The sequence below is a fragment of the Solanum lycopersicum genome, chromosome 2 (assembly GCF_036512215.1).
Source record: "Solanum lycopersicum chromosome 2, SLM_r2.1".
Taxonomy (NCBI): domain Eukaryota; kingdom Viridiplantae; phylum Streptophyta; class Magnoliopsida; order Solanales; family Solanaceae; genus Solanum; species Solanum lycopersicum.
In genome coordinates this window covers 52,926,635-52,949,524 of record NC_090801.1, presented here as the reverse complement: position 1 = coordinate 52,949,524, position 22,890 = coordinate 52,926,635, and the positions used below count along the sequence as shown (strand labels likewise).

At 30.0% G+C, this 22,890-nt stretch overlaps 2 protein-coding genes across 3 annotated transcripts; both read left to right on the top strand.

The window, feature by feature from the left end:
* Positions 1–620: 620 nt before the first annotated feature.
* LOC101255360 (uncharacterized) lies at positions 621–10,301 on the top strand. 2 transcript variants are annotated; one of them, XR_011214630.1, is made up of 10 exons: positions 621–1,028; positions 1,154–1,302; positions 2,119–2,252; positions 3,269–3,410; positions 4,582–4,719; positions 4,805–5,374; positions 5,560–5,742; positions 6,933–7,124; positions 7,490–7,533; positions 10,287–10,301. XR_011214630.1 is itself a non-coding variant. In XM_004233355.5 (8 exons), the coding sequence occupies exons 1-8, from the start codon at positions 845–847 to the stop codon at positions 7,107–7,109; spliced, it is 1,677 nt and encodes a 558-aa protein (XP_004233403.1). In that variant the 5' UTR covers positions 621–844; the 3' UTR covers positions 7,110–7,371. The 2 variants fall into 2 exon arrangements, 1 of the variants encoding a protein (XP_004233403.1); XM_004233355.5 differs by lacking the exons at positions 7,490–7,533; positions 10,287–10,301 and having other exon boundaries at positions 6,933–7,371.
* LOC101255657 (protein trichome birefringence-like 19) lies at positions 9,626–13,951 on the top strand. Its single transcript, XM_004233356.5, has 2 exons — positions 9,626–10,362; positions 13,115–13,951. Exons 1-2 carry the CDS (start codon positions 9,769–9,771, stop codon positions 13,886–13,888), a joined length of 1,368 nt encoding a protein of 455 aa, XP_004233404.3. The 5' UTR covers positions 9,626–9,768; the 3' UTR covers positions 13,889–13,951.
* Positions 13,952–22,890: the final 8,939 nt, after the last annotated feature.

Sequence of the window (22,890 nt, the reverse complement as noted above, 5' to 3'; positions counted from 1 at the left end):
TATAAACAAATCGATTAAACATGCATGTTAGTAATATTTTCTTTTAAATACTAATTAATCAATTCAATGTTTATTTCTTTTTAGGAATTAGTGGCTTTATTCGCTAAAACTTTGAGGAAAGAAAAGAATTTTCATACTAAAATTTGAGCTTTTATAAACTATCTAATACTTTAACTTAATGTATCAACTTTATGTGTTGTTGCAAAATATAGCAAAAAGAAAAAAAAATTAGTTTAATTAGTCATTCCACTTACCAAGAACGTTGGTGAAGATCGAAAAAACCTACAAATAAAAAGAACTCTAGTAATAATATTCACCATTTTTAAAAAAAAACTTTTATTTTTTTAAAACTACTATTTAAATATATTCTAAATAATATTTATGTCACGTTCATAATTCAGTATTCATTAATTGATAAAAGAATAAACACGCAACACTCATATCAAAAGATTAATAATTCGTGAAAGAGAAAGTAAAGGAACTTAAAAATCAATTATGGTAAATAAAAGTCAATTCAAATTAATAAATAAATAAGAATAAATGGAACGAAAAAAAACCTTCACGCATTAATAAAAATGACAAAATAAAGAGAGAAAGAAAAAGTTGAATAAAAATGAGAAACAAGGGAAAAAAGAAATGACAAAATAAAGATAGAGAAAAAAAAGAAAGAAAGAAAAAGTTGAATAAAAATGAGAAACAAGACGGAAAAAGCTGAAAGCTTCCAAAAATTAATGTTATTAACGAGGATTGAATAACAAATGGGTTGCTTTGCCAATTAGATTATTCACCATGGATGGGTTGCTTTGCCAATTATATACACAAAGTCTTTTTTCGAGACTAGTGAATGCCACTCATAAATTCGCCCCTAATTATAAGGTCTAAACCACGAGAAACCCGACCCGAAAACATTTTCGTACTTTTATTCAAAACCGCGGCATACAAATCGACAAATTCAAAAATTTTTCCATTCCCGGCAACTTGCAGAGCTTCCATGGAAGAGGAAGAGGCGAATCGACGGCATAATAAAGGTAAAAATCACCTTCTGTGCTTTGCGGAACAACATTTATCTGATATGTAGGGTTTAATTTTAGGCGTTTCATCGTTTTATCTGGTAGACAATATTTCTGAATTTCATATTTTTTTTGGTACTCAGAGCGCCGGCCTTTACCTATCCGAGGCATGGAATCGGTGATTGCTACAGTCAGTGGATACCACGGTACCGAGAGATTTAATCTTATCAAGTTGATCGATAAGAGTGGTGCAAGTTATGTCGGTTCAATGAACCAGTCGATCACTCATTTGGTATGTGAGGATTTCACTATTCGAATTCAATTATAATCCTGGAAATTTCATAATGTTACTCTCTTTGTTACGTAAAATACTTGAAATTATATTAGACTCTGCAAAGAATTGAACAAAGCATGTTATATATCATTAATAGTAGGACACAACATAGCATTTTGGATTAATAAATCGCGACACTGAAATCCGAAAAATGGGGGAAATGGACGGTGTAATGGGAAAGAAGCCACAATTACAACCTTGGTGTCACTAAACTAATCTCAGTGACTATTGTTGCCTGATGTGGTCCTTCACTATATGTGAGCTCAACCATCTTTAAAATAAATCCAGTTATGAGTATAATCTGCCTAAGTTGATTTTTTGTGCTAAACCTAGATCTTTGGTGGTTTGTTCACCTTGCAAGATTCCTTTAAATAAGCCATCTACCGAGATTATTCAGAGAACAGTTTCTATATGGTCAAATGTTCTGCCAATTGGAGTATAAGAAATATCACTAAGTTTCTGCTGCCCCACCTTCAATTATCGGGTCCTTTGAGTATTTAACATTCAATTTATTTTCTATAAATTCTGTATTTTCTGCCTTAGTTGCGCCAAGCTTCACTTTTGATGCCGCACTCATGTTGGATTTTCCAAAAATATACACTACTTTTGGCGAATCTGACACACACCTGTTGACATTGTTGAAAACGCCGAGCAACATAGTTCAACTTCTGCCACCATAACGTCAGAGCCAGTCCTTGGGATAATGCTAAAAGCTAGACAAGTTGTTTGGTGAATACATGTGGTGTTAACGTGTGTGCTGCTTCTATTGGTTAGGTGTGTTGGAGATTTGAAGGGAAGAAATATGAGCTCGCAAAAAAGTTCAAAATGTCAATAATCAACCATAAGTGGGTTGAAAATTGTATTAAGGAAGGAAGACGTCTTCCAGAGGCTCCCTACACATTTCAGTGGTATACTCCCTCCATCCACTTATCTTGGCACTATTTTCTTATTAGTCCATTCCAAAAAGAATGGAACATTCCTATATTTCCTTATTGAAGTAGCTTTTGTACCCATACTGATTTTATGACATGTTTAATACCACAAGTTCCAAAAGTTTTACAGCCACTCAAGTGTCAAAAGCCTTTCTTGTTTTATTAAAGTTTGTGCCAAGTCAAATTATGACAAGCACAATGAAATGGAGGAAGTTTAAATACTGGCTTACTGGTTAGTGCAATGTTTTTTTTTGTTTTAAAGATTCTCATGGTTTGTATAGCTAGTGTTTATTTTGCTAGGCAAACTTATTTGGACTGGACTTGACCTTTGCTGCCTATTGCAGAAGGGTTTTCCTCATAACAAATGCTGCCCCCCTCATCTGGGGAGAACTAGATAAAATAATATGGAACTTTGATGGAAAAAACATTCTTTTTTTCTCTGAAGAATTACTGTCGGACATGTTCTGCTGATGCTACGTCATTCTCAAAAAAAAAAAATGTTCTGCTGATGCTGTTTACTTGATGAGATCTTTATGCTTCTGGTGCCTACTGGCACAAATCTTACTGTTTAGTCATCTAATGGCCATCAATCAAGAAAATACAAAAAATTAGCTAATCAATATTTTTTGCGCTTATAAAAATTCTGAAGAGAAAATGCATATGCATGACTGCATTATCCTTTTAGCCTTCTCTCAAAATATCTAGCTGTAGTATTATTTCTTTCATTCTTCTCATAACAACAAATTTATCTTTTATCACAATAATTTTATTTCTTACTTCTGAAGTACATTAGTCATGGACCGAAATGTCTTAGAATTTATTAATCAACATTTAATTTATTAGCAGAATGTAGCAGTTTCTTTCTTTGTGACTGCCTGTCTGATAGCTGCTGTATTGCTAATTTGGAATTTGGTTGTATAGCTTGCTTAGTATCAATTATATCTTCAGTTCTGTCCCTGGAATCTAATTTCTTGGCATTCAATTGTTTGCAGTGGACAAGACGTGGGGCCGTTAATGTTGGATAGTACACTTCTTATAGAAACCATACAATTGAATCTCTCCAAAAAACCAGCTATTCATATTGAATCTGAAGAGGATTTCAACTCTTGGACGGATTCAACTTTGTTAAAAGAGGTGCATTCATTTTTCATCAATGCTCTTTATCATTTTCAAAAATAGATCTTGCACTTCAAAGAGGTAGTTCAAATTGCATTTGTTTAACAGTTCAAGCTCAAAGATGTGCCTTCGGGTTGACAAATGATTCATATTAGCCTGCTCTTCCTGGATTTTAGAATCAATTTTTTCAGTGCAAACTTCATCCTTTAGCTAAAATTTTTCTAGGACAATTTTTATCTATGCACGTCGTAGATGTTGCATGCCTTGGGCCCTTGGCTAGTTATTATGCAATCTGGGTCATTTTTCAAAAAGAGTTGGTGCAATGTAGGTTAGAAGTTGATCATGCACCATCAGCACTACAGTATGTGCGAGTTTAAAATCTCTTGTGTGGTTCTGATTTGAATACATATCTCAACGTGCCGTGAACTGCGAGGCTCTTTCAGTGAAACTGGTGAGAATAACAAATGCAGTGATCAAATAATGTAGGTAGGGGTGTTAACAACTTAACCAGATTATAACAAAGGGTTATGTAATATCTAAAACGAGATCGGTCTAGTGGTAGCAGCTCTACATGTTTTGTAAACTGTGTACTAACTCCTTAAAAGCACCTTTACATTTTTTGAGTGGCAGTTTTCTGAAATATTATCTGCTTTTCGTTTCTCCTACTATCTTGATGGTTTTCTTGCTCAGAACATTATATTTTGGCGTTCACCTGGCTGATTACATCTTTCTGTTGCTTTAGCATTTTCATGTAAAATAGATTTGTGTTTCTGAATAGAGATGTTCTTTTCTTTGTTCCATCTATTTCAATTGACTCATACAATTTTCAACTTTGGTCTTATTGAGCAGTAGACAAAAACTTCACTTCCTTCTTTCAGTAAAAAGAGCTGAAAGATCAGTCGCAAATCAAAAGTAAAAAGTAAATGGAAGAATTACATTAAATTTGCACCTGAGATTTAGGTAATTAAGGGAAACAACACATTGATTCAGTTTTAATCAAGTGTGCATGTTTACTCTTACATTTGCATTCCCAATTTATAATATTTTTTGTTTAGAATGTTCATTCAAACATCTCTATGTCTCTAAATATTGGATATATATTATACTGCAAAATGTGTGCTGAGACACATCTATATAGAAGATCTATAAAACACAACTTCATTTCTTGCTTGTATGCTACTGGCTGCAGAATTTATTTCCTGAGATGGGTAAATACAAGGATAAACGAAGGAGGAAATCAAATGTCAATATTAAAAATAAGGATCACCCTTCCAGCAGCAAATATTGTTCCGATGAACACTCTTTACAGGGCTCACATAGGGTAGAGGTAATAACATTCAGACTGTGATTATTTATTCCATTACTTTGAAACTTTAGTTGATACTCTTCTTTTCCTAATGTTTTTCATGTAGATTGAAGATTTGAATTTGGCCTCTTCTGCTTCCCGTAAATCCAATAAGAGAAGTTCTGAATTTTGTGAAACTTCTCGCAGAAGTCGTAGATTGATGAAGAAGAACATTAGTGGGGATCTTCTGGAGATTACTTCGGGTTCAGGGAAACATAGTCTCCAAATACAAGCTCGTCAGGAACTTGAAACTTCGGCACAATTTTACAACTTGGATGTTGAAATGCCAGAATTCTCTGTGAACAACCGGCATGGATCTGGTTTTAGCTGCTATCAGTCGGAGCCAATTAGAATAGACCTGGATGGTATTGAGGAAACTGAAGTTAACAGACCTCTTGATAGTGGTAATCAGAATTTACAAACAGAAAGTGCCTCCTCTGATCTTACTGGAAACCGACAAGAGCCATGCCCAGCTATTGATGAGGTCCAAAATGAGACTGATAATACTTGCAAAGCGTCTACATCAACCACATTATCCTGTGTCATATGTTGGACAGACTTCAGTTCATCCAGGGGGGTGCTTCCCTGTGGTCATCGTTTTTGTTTCTCATGCATCCAGACGTGGGCCAATCATATGGTAAATCTTCCCATCTGTCTTCTCAATGTCTTGTGGAAGTTTCCTTTTCTATTCACTTCCAATTTTTGCATGTCATCGTGATGAGATGTATAATTTTATTTATGCATGCAAGTGCAACTTGTGATTTCTTGGGTTTTTCTTTTTGTTTCAATTAATATCTACCTTTCATAATGCCCTCATCGTAGGCATCAAGCAGAAAAGTATCAACATGCCCTTTGTGCAAGGCTAGTTTTGTTGCCATTAGAAAGGTTGATGATGCAATTCCTGCTGATCAAAAGATATACACCCAAACTATTCCGGAGAAGAATCCAGAAATGGACATATATATACTTCCTGAGGGTGTAATAACACCAAGGTTGCCTTCAAATGTAAGTTCAATGACAGTTTCCATTCTATTTTGTTATGTGGAGAACATCACCTACTGTTTGTTTTTTCTGTACATGGATGTGAATATCTATATCTCATCATTGTCACCAACTAACATGTATTACCATACTATTGGATACCTTTTCTGCATCCGTGGGCCTTCTCTTCCTACAGGTGCAGGCAAAGGTCACACTTGAAGTATTATTTGACTGCCTTTAGACGGATGCATGAATAGCCTAAATATTTCCATATTTGCTGTAAAGAGTGTGACTGGGACATTGAGTTGCCTGTATCATGCTATTCAGTTTTATAGATCAAAGTAGGTCTCTTACTTTCACTACTTCTGATGCTCATCTGATTCTTCAATTTAGTATTAAAGAGTTGCCCTCGCACTGTTCTTGAAGCATGGTTACTTGTAGGCATATCTTTCCACAACCAACTTAGAGCTATTCCCCTTGGCACTGTTGACTTTTCAGAAACCAGTAATTTTATAAAACAATTTTAACAGTTGAAAACTTCTATCCAGTTAATATAGGTTGAGGCCAAAGATGGTAGGGTAAAGTATACAACAACAAACCCAGAATAAATCCACAAGTGGGGTCTAGGGAGGGTAGGATGTACACAGACCTTACCCTTACTTTTATGGGATAGAGAGGTTGTTTCTGATAAACCTTTGGCTCAAAAGAAGTGTAATCAAAGCAGGATATAAAGGAAATAATGACTGCAAAATAGCAAGAATTACAAAGCAAATGAAGGAGGTTAAATATCTCACTTGAAATTATGGAACGAGATCTGCACTGAATGTTGGTGCTGACACCTGCTTTGAGTTCCATATGTATTTGTCATTATCCATCCTTATTGGCTGTTGTGGTTAAAATTTCCTAATAAAAAGAGTAACAGAGTGATACATGAAAAAGCTGCCCTTTTAGGTAGTCTGGGTAGAATTGAACAGCAAAACAGCTCTGTTATTTATTTCAATATGCGATACAGCAGTATGATAACACTGTTGAGTAATTTGTGTCAATGTGTTATTTATTTACATGTTCTGATGATTTGCCTGAGTTGCTTTAACGTTTTGCTAAAACTCGTGTCTATCCAAACATTCATGAAGAAGAGAAGAACAGGGGTGCATCTTGCGTTTCAGTTTCCCGAGCTCAACTTTTTTTTTTTTTTGTTATTTTGGTTTATGTAGTCATCAAGAACTCCAGTCTGTTGTCAATGCTCTTGTCAAGAACCAGAGGACCTACTAGTCAAATGCCATCTATGCGAGACTCTCTGTATCCATTCCTATTGTCTGGATCCTCCATTGTTTCCATGGACATGTACACACTGCAAGGATCTACAAAGGCTTTACGGTCGTAACTGGTAATTTGCTTGCTTGGAGGTATGCACATGCCATAAGCTGATCTTGAAACTAGAAGCTACCATATGAAAAAAGAAAAGGAAAACCAAGGTGTCAACCTCCCCCCCCCCCCCCCCCCCCTCTTCTTGGGATGTATATGGATAGGATGACTTTGGAGATGTATGACATGCTTTGTCCACTTATAACAGTACAAACTATATAGAAATCATTCGATGGACAAAGCTCCTAAGCTAAGACTTCATTTTTATGATTTACAACATTTTTCTCACCTGGTGTCTAATACTAACAACTTTAGTCGTTTGCTCATGATATTAAACTCTTGCTTTTCTGCACAATGATCGAACCATGTTATTATTCTGAAGCTAATTTCATCAAATAATCAGCAGATTACTATAGGCTCCTACAGGCTGCAGGCAGCATGCAGTTTATGGTAAGTAAATCATTTTTTTCCATAAGTTGGTTTCTCTATCATTTTCTTCAAACTTGAGAAACTTTGACAAAATATATCACTGTCTACAATATATTCCTGTACCTAGTCAGTCAATTAACTAATTAGGATTTGCCTTTTGAATTTTTCTATCTGTGTTGCTTTACATTTCATTATTAATTTGTCTTTTTAAGATTATTAGATGTGTTCATAAACTTGACTCTTTGTAAGCCTTCTATTTAGCCGTATATGGAACAGTCTACATTTGTTTTTTATCTCATTAAGTTCGTATGATTTGAAGGATATATTTTCCTGAATTTTGAGATACAAAAAATTTTTATGAGGCAATTGAACTTTGTGGTTTTGGGAAAGACCAATCGGATATGATGTGGTTAAGTGGTAAATATATTTGGAGTTTTTGATTTGCGCCATAAAATTTTGTTAGTTACCTGTAGAAGAAGAACCAACTAGTTGAGTAAATACCAATTTGAGAAATTCATCGTTATTCTATTACTAAATAGCAAAATGATGATTCTTTTGGCAACATAATTTGTTTGTCACTCGTTCTTACTTTTTTTTGTTAGTAGTGAACTAAAGGAATACAATATGAATGAGTAGTTTGATTTAATCAGAAAGTTGAATAATGTTTATACTATCAACACAATTTAATTGAACATAGAAAATTATTTCTCTATTTTCCATGTTTTATTTATGAGAAATGATCTATAATTATAGGTAAAAGCAATCAATATATATAAATTAAATCAAACCAATTTAATAAAGTTGTGATATACGATCAGATGGCTCTTTACTAAAAACAAAAATCCCTCCTATTGTCTCTTTTGTTAATTATTCTACCTTTCATTATCTTTACCCAATTAAAAATTTGTTGAAGGAAATGATTGGTTGGACAGAAAAGAACAAATTCAAATTTATAAATATTCTAAAAAATCATACTATATTTTATTTTATTCTGCTTTCTTCTTTTGAATCTTCCTTTTTATTTACTGAGATACAAACTAAAAACACATTATAATATAGTGTTAATGAGTCAGAGTTCCAGTTATTGAATAACTATATGATTATAAAGTTGGACCACCTTTATTTCCCTGTTAGTTGAGATTTCTATTTAGTTTCATCACAGAAAGTAATGCTTACTTTCTTTTATACATATTTAATTCTTACTTGTGATGAATAATAATGAAATAATAGGAGTAATTTTTCCTATTTAAATATGCAGAAGGAAAAGACTTTGTCCAACCCAAAAGATGAAAAAAAAGAGCATGATCTGAATGTCCAACACCTTTTGGGATTGTGCTTTTTAGTGAGTCCCTACGTTTCATATGACTCTTTCCTTTAATTTTTTGTCATATCTTAGAAAATAAGGAGGAACCAATAATTTTTTGAATAACTAAATTTTCAAAATTAGGAAATACTTAACTATATGTATAGTTCGATCAAATTAATTTGTAAAATAGGTATATAAATGGTTAAAGTATATACAATAGGTGTGGAAATATATACAATCTATACCTTTTATAAAAGAAAAACTATATAAATTAGACCTATTAGACAAAGTATTTATCCAAAATTGAACTCAATATATATTTACCTTGTATTCACAGTTCAAATTATTTACCGAATTGTCCCTTGTATCAAACACAATCTTTTCACTGAAACACTGCATGTTCCTTCTTGATGCTATTAGAGTAACTTCACTGAAGAAATGTTTTTTCCTCTTTGATACAATCAATATATACACACACTCTGATGATATTAAATAGTCTACACACATTTTTTATTTATTAACATTGATAGCAATATTATGTTAAATTTGTAATATGTATTAAAAGTGAATTAAGTACACAATATATATATATATATTATAATTATTTTTAAAAATATATTATGTTTGTTTCGTAAGAAGTTGACACATTGTATTGTAAGTGTATTAAAATGTGTGATAAATGTATTATCTATCAATAAAACTTGTATTATATGTGAATAATAAATTATTTTTTATTTATAGTATATTTATGTAAGTTTTTCCTTAGAAAATAAAGGAAGGAAGGACGGCAATACGAATTTTCTCATGTCTTACTTAAGTCTAACTTTACACATGGCCATAATTTGTTTATTGAATTTAGCATATTAGTAACTTTAAAAGTTCCTTTTTTCTTCATTCACAAGTCCACATCTCCCTTTCTTCTTCAACCTTCTCTCCCTCTTTCTTTCTCCATGAATTTCCAAGATCTTGATCATTCATTAGGTAAACTACAAACAAGAAAGAAAAATGCTACAAAAATTGCCCCCTTCGTCGCCCTCGCCATCTTGTTCACTCTCATCCCTATATACTATCCTTCTATGCACCCTAAAAAACTCTCACAAGTTCTTTCTTCTTCTTCATTGGTACCACTTCCTGATTCTAACACACAACACCAATCCAACAATAGTAGTAATAGTAGTACAACACAACAAATTAACGTGACCAAAAGTGATGATGATCATGTCTCTGTGGCGCCTCAACAAGCAAGGATTATTAATAGTACTGATGAAAAATGCGATTTATTTTTGGGGGAATGGGTAGAAAATCAAGAAGCTCCATATTATACAAATATGACATGTTTTACAATTCAAGAACATCAAAATTGTATGAAATATGGTAGGCCTGATACTGATTTCTTGAAGTGGAAATGGAAGCCTGATGGATGTGAGCTGCCTATATTTGATGCACATCAATTTCTTGAACTTGTCAGGGGAAAATCATTGGCCTTTGTTGGAGATTCAGTTGCAAGAAATCATATGCAATCATTGATATGCCTATTGTCTAAGGTAATTTCTCATTAACAATATCTTTTTGTCATGTAGAGGGTATTTTTTTTGTTTTTGTGCGTGTGTGGGGTGGGATGATGGGGTAGGTAAGTGAGACCGGCTACCAGCGAGGCTATTGATAGAGTGGTAAGTTCTCCTTCTTGCTTAATCAGAGTCTCGAATTTGAATCTATGACTCTGTTAGAAAATGCTTTACTCCAATGTGAAATTGAATGGCAATCAGCGAGGGTCGTGACAGAGTGATAAGTACTCCTTCATGCTTAATCAGAGTCTCGAATTCGAATCTATGACTCTGTGAGAAAATGCTTTACTTCATTATGAAATTGAATTTAATTAGACTTTAATATGAATATCGAACACTGAATAAAAAGAGGCCAGCTGATCAATTCACCATTCCCTCTATTTAGTTTGGTCTAATATATAGATTTTTTAATCAATGGTGGAATTGAAGGCAAGAAAGGTTATTTGGATTTCCTACACCTAAAAAGTATATTGCAAAAGTTTATAATATGAATTGTTGATATTCTCAATAATGTGATACTATTTGCTACAACATTTAAGAGATTTTAGTTTTAAAAAAATTTACTCAAATTATTTTAGTACTTTTGTGTGATTATATTAAGTGCTAGTGTAAATATGAATTTTAAAGTCAAACTGTTTCTAAATATAAAAATCTAAATTTTTTTTATGTGACCGACTAAAAAATTTGGGGCATAAGGAGTACAAGAAAGTTAATAGTGTACTAACAAAAGTTGTTCACGAATTAATTTAAATCACGTATATTAGCTAAGTACTTGAATTTGTTTTGCATCATGTTATTAGAATTGTCAGCGCGCCATTATTCTTAATTATGAGGTACTAAAAAAAACATAAATTTTCGATGAGATTTCTATCGTAAACATAAATAATCATGAAAATATTTATGATTTAGAAACTTATGATCTACTTTTAAGTATATATTAGCATTTTAAAAATAATTTAGTGGCAAATCAAACGCCAATCATGAAAAGTTTTGAATTTAAGAATTTTTTTTCCATATTTATTGTCTGACCTTTGAATTTCTTTTAAATAAATTCCACGTGTTTTTGGTGTGTATAAATCTTTGAATTACTCTTCTTCGCTGACTTTAAATTTTTTTTTGACATAATTTCAGTTTCCACATGTAAAAAGGGTTTGATAATATTCTAATTCATGTTAATTAGATCTAAAATTAATTTCCACGTGATTGGATCTTTTAAAAAAAAATATACTTATAATAGTCTAAATAATTAGAAAGTCACCTCTACAATAAAATTTGGTGAACTCTAGATTTGGTTGACTTTTCATTTATTTATCCTTGATTTTTTTTATTATTATTTTTTTTTGCATTAATAAATCAAAAATTAGAAATTCAATTATGAAAGAAAAAACAACATGATTGTTCTTAAGTCTAAACTAATGTCGGATTTGGAAATAATTTTTTCTTGATGAATATTTTGGGGGGAAAAAAAGGCATTTTTATGCTTCTTCCACTAGTAATATTATATAGTACTAACACGTTTATATAATTTTTCTAAAAATCAAAGATCCAATTGGGTCATCTAGAACGTTTTACTTTCTAACTTCCACGTTTTTTCCACTAACATTGACTCGAAATTTTAAAAATAAAAAATAGCATATTATAATTATTTAATTAGCTTAAGAACAAACCAACAAGTTAACAACTGATTCACTAGCTAATTAACACCTAATCAATTAACCGTATCTTATATATAATCTACGTACTAATTAATGATATATTCACTTATTATTTTGGTGAAGTGATCTCTTAACGTTTTTACTTTTTAATTACTAGACTAAAAGTTGTCATTTGTAATTTTAATTATATTGTCCTAATTACCTTTAGTTGGAAATGGACGTTTAGTTTGTTACTTCTAATGAAGTGGAACTTGCTGCTTAATTCAAATTTATAGGTCTATCGCATAAAATGTAAATAAGGAGACAATCGTTCACATTGTGAACCAACATGAGACTCTTAATACCTAATTATAAACCTACCTGTCAAGACTTGAAATCTCGAATACACGATAATAACAATGGATACAAGAAAAATGGTTAGGATTTTCAACTTACTATAATTATCAAAACAATCACATATCAAAAAATTTGGAAACACAAAAAATACCCCCATTTTAAATCATATTGTTGGCTACATTAGTTGTGGTAGGAGTAAAGGGTTGATGTCCAAATCAACTAGTTGTCCACTGCTAACTATATATATATTCGATTTTGATTTTGATATGTATTGACAACTCTACTTGTGATGTATAATAAAGTGGTCCTTTTTTGTTTGTCTATATTATATTACAATATGTTACAAAATCATATTCAATTTAGTGGTATAGGGGTGAAGTTTTGTCTTGTCGTGCATAGGTTTAGCCGTTTAGGCTTGTTGGTGTATGTCGTAGTACTAATCGTACCCTCGTAGTTTTTAGTTGTGTATTGTATTTTGATTTTCATATTTATTTTGCTTTTCTTATTAGCGGATATACTTTCTTTATCGTTTTCTTTATCTTTTACTTGAGTTTTATGTACTTGAGTGAGGGTCTTCCGTAAATAGTCTTTGTACCTCTTCGAGATAGTGATAAGGTCTATCTACAATCTATAGTGGTATTTATTGGGATTTCACGTTATTGTTGTTATACCGAGAATGTTGTTTATCCACCCTTATAATAATAATTCATTAAATACTATGTTGTAATTTTTGGTTTCAGGTTGTATATCCCATAGATGTTTCAAATTCAACAGACCAAGACAATAGACGTTGGGAATATAGAGAATACAACTTCAACATGTCCATATTTTGGGCACCTTATTTGATAAAAGCAAATAAAACCGAGCCCAATAACATATATCAACCTTTTAATTTATATCTAGATGAACCTGATGAATCTTGGAGCACCAAAATCCAAGATTTCGATTATGTAATCATCTCATCTGGTCATTGGTTTTCCCGTCCAACTATGTTCTACTTAAACCACACCCTAGTTGGCTGCCTTTTCTGCTCGCAACCCAATGTCACCCAAATGACATCATTTTTCAGCTACCAAAAGGCCTTTCACACTGCTTTTCGAACTTTTAATAGTTTGGAAAATTACAAGGGTGTGACATTTCTGAGGACATTTGCCCCGTCTCATTTTGAAGACGGGGTTTGGGATAAAGGAGGAGATTGTGTTAGGAAAACCCCATTTAAGAGGAATGAGAAGGTGTTGGAGGATTATAGCTTGGAGTTTTACAAGATTCAATTGCAAGAACTTACAATTGCTCAAAAAGAAGGGAAAATGAGAAATTTGAAATTTAGGTTATTTGATGCAACACAAGCAATGTTGTTGAGACCAGATGGTCATCCTAGTAAATATGGACATTGGCCCAAACCAAATGTTACATTTTCAAATGATTGTGTTCATTGGTGTTTACCAGGCCCAATTGATGTGTGGAGTGATTTCTTACTTGAACTTATGAAAAGGGAGGAAAGTCATAATAGATAATATTTTATTATCTTTTTTATTTGCCATTCCATTTTTTCTAAAGGAAAACTTTTTTTTATATAATTATTGTTCACAATTGTTACTTTGTTTGTTGTGGTACAGAAAGGGGGTAATTTACCCTACAAAGAAGGGAAAAATGGATAGTGAAAAAATAATAATCTTTTTTGATTTGTGTTTTTCCTTTTAGATATTATTTAGAACCGTCAAGAGTAATTATGGTCTTTTTTTATATAGAAAGGAAAAATTACCCTAAAAAAAGGGGGAAAATATGTGATATTACAAATAATAAATTTTTTTAAAAAAAAGTTCCCTCCGTTTATTATTTGCCATTTTGCTATAAAAAAGTCTCTCTTTTTGAGTGTCTTTTGAGTTTTGACCTAGGGGCAGAAATGAATGCATAACAATATGTTATACACTAGTTCTGTTTTAATATTATTTATTGCAATACTAATTTTGTACATTAGCTTTCTTTCTTATTTTCTATTCTCTATCACGTAAAGATAAAAGTAAAATCTGTAATAAGTGTCATCTGAGCAACAATTACATCAATAAAGAAATCAATAAATACACTATGTACTTAACTATTCTGTTTAATAAATTACTTATCATGTGATAAGTAATTTTTTTAAGACGACTCTTATTTTGAGATGAGAGTGATATGAATTAATGTTTCTTCACTCACTACATCTCTTTATATATACAATGGAAGTATTTCCTTGAAGTTTTAAGTACTATAGCTTTCATCATGAGACCAAAAATCCAGAGTAAGATGTTTACCAAAATTGTTACTCTTGTAGGCCTTACCTTCTTCTTGTTTACAAGCGTCATCACCCTTTACTATCCTTATTTTGAGAAGAAAATCTCAGAAATTAATTATTATAATAATAATAATATAGAAGATTATTTCTTTCATCACGTCACAATTCACAAATTATTTATCGTGTTTTTCAGTTTTCTCTTTTACACTCCTTTTAAAAATATATCAAATATTCTAGTTATGTGTCATTCTTTTTCACAATTAGGCTGATTGAATCTTTAATTAAGAAAAATAAACTTTTAAAATAACAAGTACTTTTAAACAGACGGAAAAAAGTCTAAAATATTTTTAAAGTGTTGAAAATGGTATAAATTTATCCTCCATCCCTTTAAAATATCCTTTCCATCCACCTATTGGGTTCAAAATACCTTTGTCATCCACCTTTTGGTTCAAAATTGACCACTTATTTAACAGTTTTATATTTAAACTATTTAAATATTTTTTTAAGTACGCGACGCTCAACTATTTGCTATAATTTAACTTATTAGTATAATTTATAAATGAATCCACTACCCACCATTACTAATTAAACCCTTCTAAATTAATAAATCCGTCACATTATTAATACAACAACAGAAAAGCTACTGCCGATTAAGTGTTTTTAAAATTTTGAGGCGAAAATATCTATAGAAATAAATTATCATACATTCAAGTGTCTAAATAAAAATTACCGATAAACTTAAAAATCTGACTATGTTCATCTTAATTATTCTTATGTCTCAATTATGTGATGTTACTTCATAAGTAACTTTTTTTCAAAATAATATATTAAAGGTTTTAAAACAAATCATAAATATTTGAAAAATTATATTTTTAAAAAAAGTACATGAATTAATTCGGGATGTATTTTTTTTACCTTTAATCATAAATTTCTAATTCAATCTTGAAAGAGAATCATATTGAAAGTGTCCTCCTAAATAAGCGGCTCAACCTAAATTTAATTGGGGCTTCGATTCGGACTCAAATAATTTTGGATGTCATTTTCAGGAATCTATAATTTCATCGTGTTTTAGTAGTGTTTATGACGATTTTGATATTATAATTGGATTATTAATTGGGTGGAATTTAGTTAGTAATGAGTCGGTAGTGGGTTGATTTATAAATTATATTTAAAAATTAAATTATAACCAATAGTTGAAAGTCAAGTATTTTAAAAAATCTTTAAAGAGTTTAATTTTAAAACAATTAAAGAAGTGGTCAATTTTGAACCCAAAGGTGGATGACAAGGATATTTTGAAGCCAATAGGTGGATGAAAAGGGCATTTTGAAGCCAATAGGTGAATGAAGGATAATTTTATATCATTTTCAATACTTCAGATGTATTTTAGGCCCTTTTCTGTTTAAACCGAAGGAAATGACTAAAATTTATGTCCTGTACTTCCTTTCTATTATGCATTTATTTATGATATAGCATGCAATTCTATCTTATTTTTCACGTTATTAAAAATCTAACTTGTAATAGAAAATTACATGTAGTACTAACTCTAAATTTATATAATTAGGAAACCAAAAATAAAATTTTGCGAAACAGTAGTCACGAATTATTAAAATAGTCAAAACTATAGCTATATTATATAATGTATTGCTTATATTTTGTTATTAATAGCTCTACCTATAGACATTTCTTAAAAAGTTATCGTACCATATCCACCTTAATTATAGCTGGTTATTAAATTGAGTGATGGCGTAATAATGAACTTATCTGAATTTTTTCGTAATTGAGATGAGATACTTCTTTTAATTTAAATTTTTTTTTGATTGAAGTAGTCGCGATTTTGATTGTCTTGGATCAAGAAATATTAATAATGAAGAAGTTTAGGGAAGGTACATAAGTTCTTTCCTTAATTAAGGTTATGGTTGCTTCAAGTCTAATTAATTTCCAACTTTATTTTAATTTTTTAATCACAAACTAAGTCAGTACCTTAATTATTATACATGTGCCTAAATATTATTGAAAAAATAAAATGGTATGCAGTTAATTGGTTAGAATTTCTTATAGATTTTGGTTATTATAATAATTTAAAATGTCTAATAAAAGAAGAAGAAGAGCTCTTGTCAGAATGACCTTAATTAACCTGATATATCCCATTAGTTCCTTTGCTGTTGTTAACCCTATAAATATCGTTGCATTATTTTTAATATTAGTCATGTAAATTTATTGTATAGTATATTGTATAGTATATGTGGATTATCCATTAGATTTATCGACTATTAAATGGATTTATGTACAAGTGCTTTCACGGTGATAAGAACTTTCAAGATAACTATGTATCTATCAATTAGATGACTTTTGGAGTGATATTTCAACACTATAAATAGAGAATCAATCACCATTTGGAAGACACACTTGAATAAAAAAATTTTCTCCTTTATCTTATAATTGTTGTCTTCTTCTTATTATTATAATATTCTGAGTTTTCTTTATAATAAGTAATAGATAATGATGGAATAAATTTCTTTTAAAGTAATAATTCTCTATTAAATGATGGGAATAAGGAAAAATATATCTCAAACTATCTTAAATGGTATGCAGATACCCTTCGTCATATTTTTGGGACATTGCTATTCCTGTCATCCAAAAACAAGAGCATATATACCCTTTATATTAACGGATATACGTGTATCATAATCTTATCCACCGATCTGACATTTATTAAATATCGGATCGATGAATAAGATTGTGTCACGTGTCTCTATTTAGTCTTCCGTTATAGTGAAAGACATATATGCTCTAGTTTCTGGACTGTCCCAAAATATGACTGAGGATAACTGCATACCATTTACGATAATTTAGGGGTATATTTTTCATTTTTTCCTTAAATGATTATATTTCATTAGCTTTTTAGGTAACTTTTCCGCCCTTAATATCATATGCCATGATTGATTGGCGATATTACTGAATTAATCTCTTATTTAAAAGTTAATTAGACTCTTGTTTTGATCAGGTTGTGAATCCTATTACAACTAAAGAAATCAATGAGTGTGAATTCAAAGAGTACAACTTCAACATGTCCTTATTTTGGTCACCCAATTTAGTAAGAACAAAGAGATTTTCAAGTGGATTTTATATTTGGATGAACCTGATGAATCTTGTGGGTGACCAAAATTCAAAATTTCGATTATGTGATCATCTCATCAGACACTTGTTCTTCCATCCATCCACGCTCCTATTTAAATCATCGCCTCGTTGGTTGTGTAGATTGTATCGAACCCAACATTACCCATTTTACATCATTTTTTAGTTATCGAATGGCATTCAAAACAACCTTTCGTGCTATTAACAGTCTCAAAAATTATAAGAGTGTGATTCATTTAGAGTAAATAAAGCATTTGATTCATTTGGAAAAAGAGCTAACTTAAAACAACTTGATTAAGAAATGAAAAGAGAAGTAGAGTTGGTTGTGATTATTTAACTAATTTTTCCAACAAATTAAATAGAGAAATGAAGTTGGGCTTCTTGCCTAATGTCCGGGAGTTTGGGTTTGAGTCCCAATTTCGGCCCACTTGAAGATCTGCTAAAATTCATGAACATTGGCCCATTCTTGACCTGTATATCAGTGTATAACATCTGTATATAAGCTCCTTTTTACCACATTTTAGTTTCCCTTTCTTCATGGATAAATGATGAGGTTGACTCAAATATGAGAAAAAGTGGACTTTGCTTCAACGAGATGCAAGACGATACAATATCTTTGGAACCAACTAAATATTATTCGTTTGATCATACTACTTATTCATTAAGCTAAGTTCATTGTGTATGTTTCAAAGGTAACTCTCAATGAATACTATGTAAAATTGACATATAATCATTGTATGGAATCAAATACGTTAGTTAAACATTGATTAATTATACACCATCCAGCACCATGGTCAACAGTCAACAGAACTTGCGATATTTTATATTAGTAAAAAACTTTTATAACTAAACAAATATTATGGGATGTAAAACACTAACAAATTTTAAGTAATTCTTATGTTCTCTTAAATTTTGTGAAAATGTCTAAATATGCCAAACAAATTACCTACTCCATTCACTTTTAACATAACTAACATACACTAATTATTTAATTTTTCAATGTTTACTCTCTAACATTAATTACTTGTTCCTTCAATTATTATTTAATTTTTCTGTTTTACTTTCGATATTAATTACTTGTTCCTTCAACTATTTTTCAAGAGCTAAAACTGTATGTTAATTAATCATATTAATTATTGTTTTTGAAAGAATATGCAAAATTCAAAGTAGACAAGTAAAAATGATAGTTACCGGTTAATAACTCTCCCAATTTACTATCCTTATTATAATTCTGAGAAAAAACTCTTAGAAAGATTGGTGTCACAAGTATCATATAGTAGTACTGAAAAACATTATTGCAATTTATTTTCAGGTGAATGGGTAGAAAATCATGAAGCTCCATATTACACAAATAAAAAATATGATATGACATGATTTGCAATTCAAGAACATCAAAATTGTATGAAATATCACTAGAAGAAAACTGTAAATTACATGGAGATTTTTCTGGGAATTAGTATGAAAATTTCCAGGTAAATAAGTTTTCTACGGATTTCCATAATAATCCATAGGAAAATCCCCATGTAATTGTTCGTTTCGTTTTGTAGTGTATGGTAGACCTGATACTGATTTCTTCCTGATGGATGTGAACTACCAATATTTGATGCACATCAATTTCTTGAACTTGTTAGGGGAAAATCATTGGCCTTTGTTGGAGATTCAGTTGCAAGAAATCACATGCAATCATTGATATGCCTATTGTCTAAGGTAACTTCTCATAGTAAATGTAGTTTAATTTGTAATAACTCAGTTGATTATCATTTTCTTAACTCCTTACGAAACAATTTCATGAATATTAGTCCATGAAATAACGAAATTTATCTGTATGTGACTAAATTTCGTTTATGAAAAAACAACAATTAAGAATGAAAATAGCAAGCAAATAACAATAATATTTATATTTGATTGATTTGTGCAAATGATATGATCTTTATGAAATCTAAGAAAATAGATGTGATCCCTTGATTCTTTTCTTTACGATTATCAACTCAAGAGTTTTAATTTACTTTGATCTTGATTTGATGATATAGTTATGACTCAACACTTGGAGACGAAGACTTCTTTTGCCCGATCACCACTGAAGAGCAAGGATTTTCTATGTATTTATGTGCGTCTTTCTAGTCTTATGAAGACTCTTTTATATAAGTGTGAGCTACGGGTTAGGTGTTATTTTGGTTCAAGTAATTTTAAAGGACCTTGGAACTGAAGAACACGGGTGGGCTCGTCTTGTCAACAGATTTATGGATTGACCCAATGTAATTTGAACTTTAGTTAAGTCTAATAACTTTGACTTGAACATTAATCAAATTTTGTTAACTAATATTTGACGTGATCAATTTATCGAAAATTTAAAATTTATTTCAAATTTAATATGAATTTATCAATAAAATATCAATCGTTTACTTAGACCAATTATTGACATGTTCAATTTTTTTTTTTTGGGTTAAAACTGAAAATTGTATTCAACTAAGTATAGAAATATATACAATCAAGTTCTTTGGACTCTGGAACTACAACATGCAGAGAAACTAACGAATTGTTTGAATGGTTATCACGCATTGTGTTGTTATATTGATGCAATGATTATTTTTTTTTGTTATATTAAAAAACTTTGGATCACCAATTCATCTTATTTGTAAAATGTAGAATTTAGAAATTTAAAATCGTGATATTAAATTATGTCTAAATATAAGCTTAAATCTTATTGTATTATATCATTAAAATTGTCATTGTATAACAATAAAGTCTCTTTTTATATGACGACAAGCTTGGTGCATGTGATGGTGGTTATCGGAGTCCGAAGTAGAGGGTGAAAAATACTGACAAAAATTGTAAAACAGTATATGAAATTTTTTAAAAATCAAAACAGTAAAATTGCTGATGAAGTAGCGATTTTGTCTGAAAAAAGCAAACTCGCTGCTATCACAGAGATTTGTTAAATTTAATTTTTTTAAACAAAATAGCTCCCAAAGGAGCGATTTTCAAAATAATTTTTTTAAATAATTTTTGAATATGTCGCTGCCTCAGCAGCGACTTAAGTTTAATTTTTTTATTATTATTTTTTGTTTCTTGTCTTTTTTAAAATAATTTAATCGCTAAATCTTTTTTTAAATTTATTTATTTTTTTAAAAAAAATAATTAAAAATGATTTTAAAAAATAAAAAAATTGATTTAAACCATTTTTTAAAAAAAAAAAAAAGCAAAAAATAATTTTTACAAAAATCACTTTAAGTCGCTGCTGAGGCAACGACATATGAAAAAAATTATTAAAAAATATACATATGAAAAAACTTATTAAAAAATATTTTTATTTTGAATTGTTTTAATTTTTTTTTTTAAAAAATAAATTTAACAAATCGCTGATATAGCAATAATTTTGCTTTTTCATCAGCAATTTTACCGTTGTGGCTAAAAAAAAGTTTCATATAGCGATTTAAATTTTTTTAAAACATTTTTCACCTTTAGGCTCCGGACTAGTGATTATTGCCCCTTTCATTTTACCTTCCTTATTACTTGATAACTTTATTTTCTTCTTTATCCTATAACATTTTTATAATAACTTTATCGGTATATTTTTAAACAATAATATAAGGTTTTTCTTCAATAAATATTCCATATTATGTAATGATAAAAATAATAGAATGTGTTCAATTATTACGTTATTCAAAATAATATAGTATAATACAATAAGTACAATACTTTACAAAATATTAAATAACAATCATCTGAGTCTAGCATAAATTATCACCTTTTAATTGACTTTCACCTTTGATTTGAATTTTGAAAATATTTCTTTTAGCATTTCTACACTTCAAAAGAAGATATATTTTAGCGTAATTAGTTAGAAAAATAATCAACCTAAATAGAGATTATAACACTCGCATTTGAAATAATAAAATTGATTATTGCTGTGAAAAAATAAAAATCAACCTAAGTAGTGTAATACTATTTTCCATTTTTACTAATGGTATTTTTAAAATTGTTAAGTTTAACTTTTGTTCACTCAACAATATAACAAAATTAAAAATATTTATATTATTGATAATTTATTGAATAATGTTCAGAATTATATCCACATAAAATAATCCTTTATGAACTCAAAAAATAAATTTAATGCAAGAATTTTTCTAAGTCGTTAAACAATTTCACCTTGTTCAAGACACTATTTTTTCTTGAAATTAATTGAAACAAGAATTTCTTTATTAATTTAACTCTTCTAAATCATTAACAATTTCTTATTAAAATAGAGCTGTCTAAAGTTATGTGTCATAACCCTAATCAACCTTGTTAGTCACCAAGTTTCGTCTTAACAAATATAATAATAATTACAATTACTTTATTATCTTTTATCAATGAATTTGGACATCCTTCCATATTTTTTATTTTTAGTTTTAGTCTTACTTTTTATATTATTATATAATCTTATTATGATTAAGTTTCTCATATATACTCTTTAATTTGACATGAATTATTATTATATCATATGAGTATACTAGAATACGAAGAGATTCACTAAATTATAACATTAATATCAAAACTATTCGCAATGATTTATATATATATACTTATAATTGCTTAGACTACTACGTTTCAAGGAAATGCATACTAGCATGATCACATCAAAAAATTAATAATTGTTTTATTACATTATTCTACACACGATATGATTATCACGTACTACAATGTGCCACATACATTCACAGAAAATTATTAGCACTACTCACCCTACACTGATAATTATTTTTCTCCCTCTCATCTTTTGCTTGACTTTCCACATATATGCATAGAAGCACTAAGTTCAATTTGCAATTTCAAAGAAGAAAAAAAAGAAATAAAAATTATAACTAAATCATCCATTGAACAATACAAATCATTTTAATTTTAAAATCGAGTGCATTTACGAAATATGAATACGTTAATTGAGCTTGATCTATTTTTAAGTTTAGGCTAATAAAGTATATATATGGTCTGGTCACAATCTATAGCTAGATTATACAAATTGTATTTTCTTTTGTGTAGTGAAATAATATTACTATGATTAGCATAATGACATATATTAATTAAGTATATACGGTGATTTGACTAATTAAATTAAGAGTATTGAATATA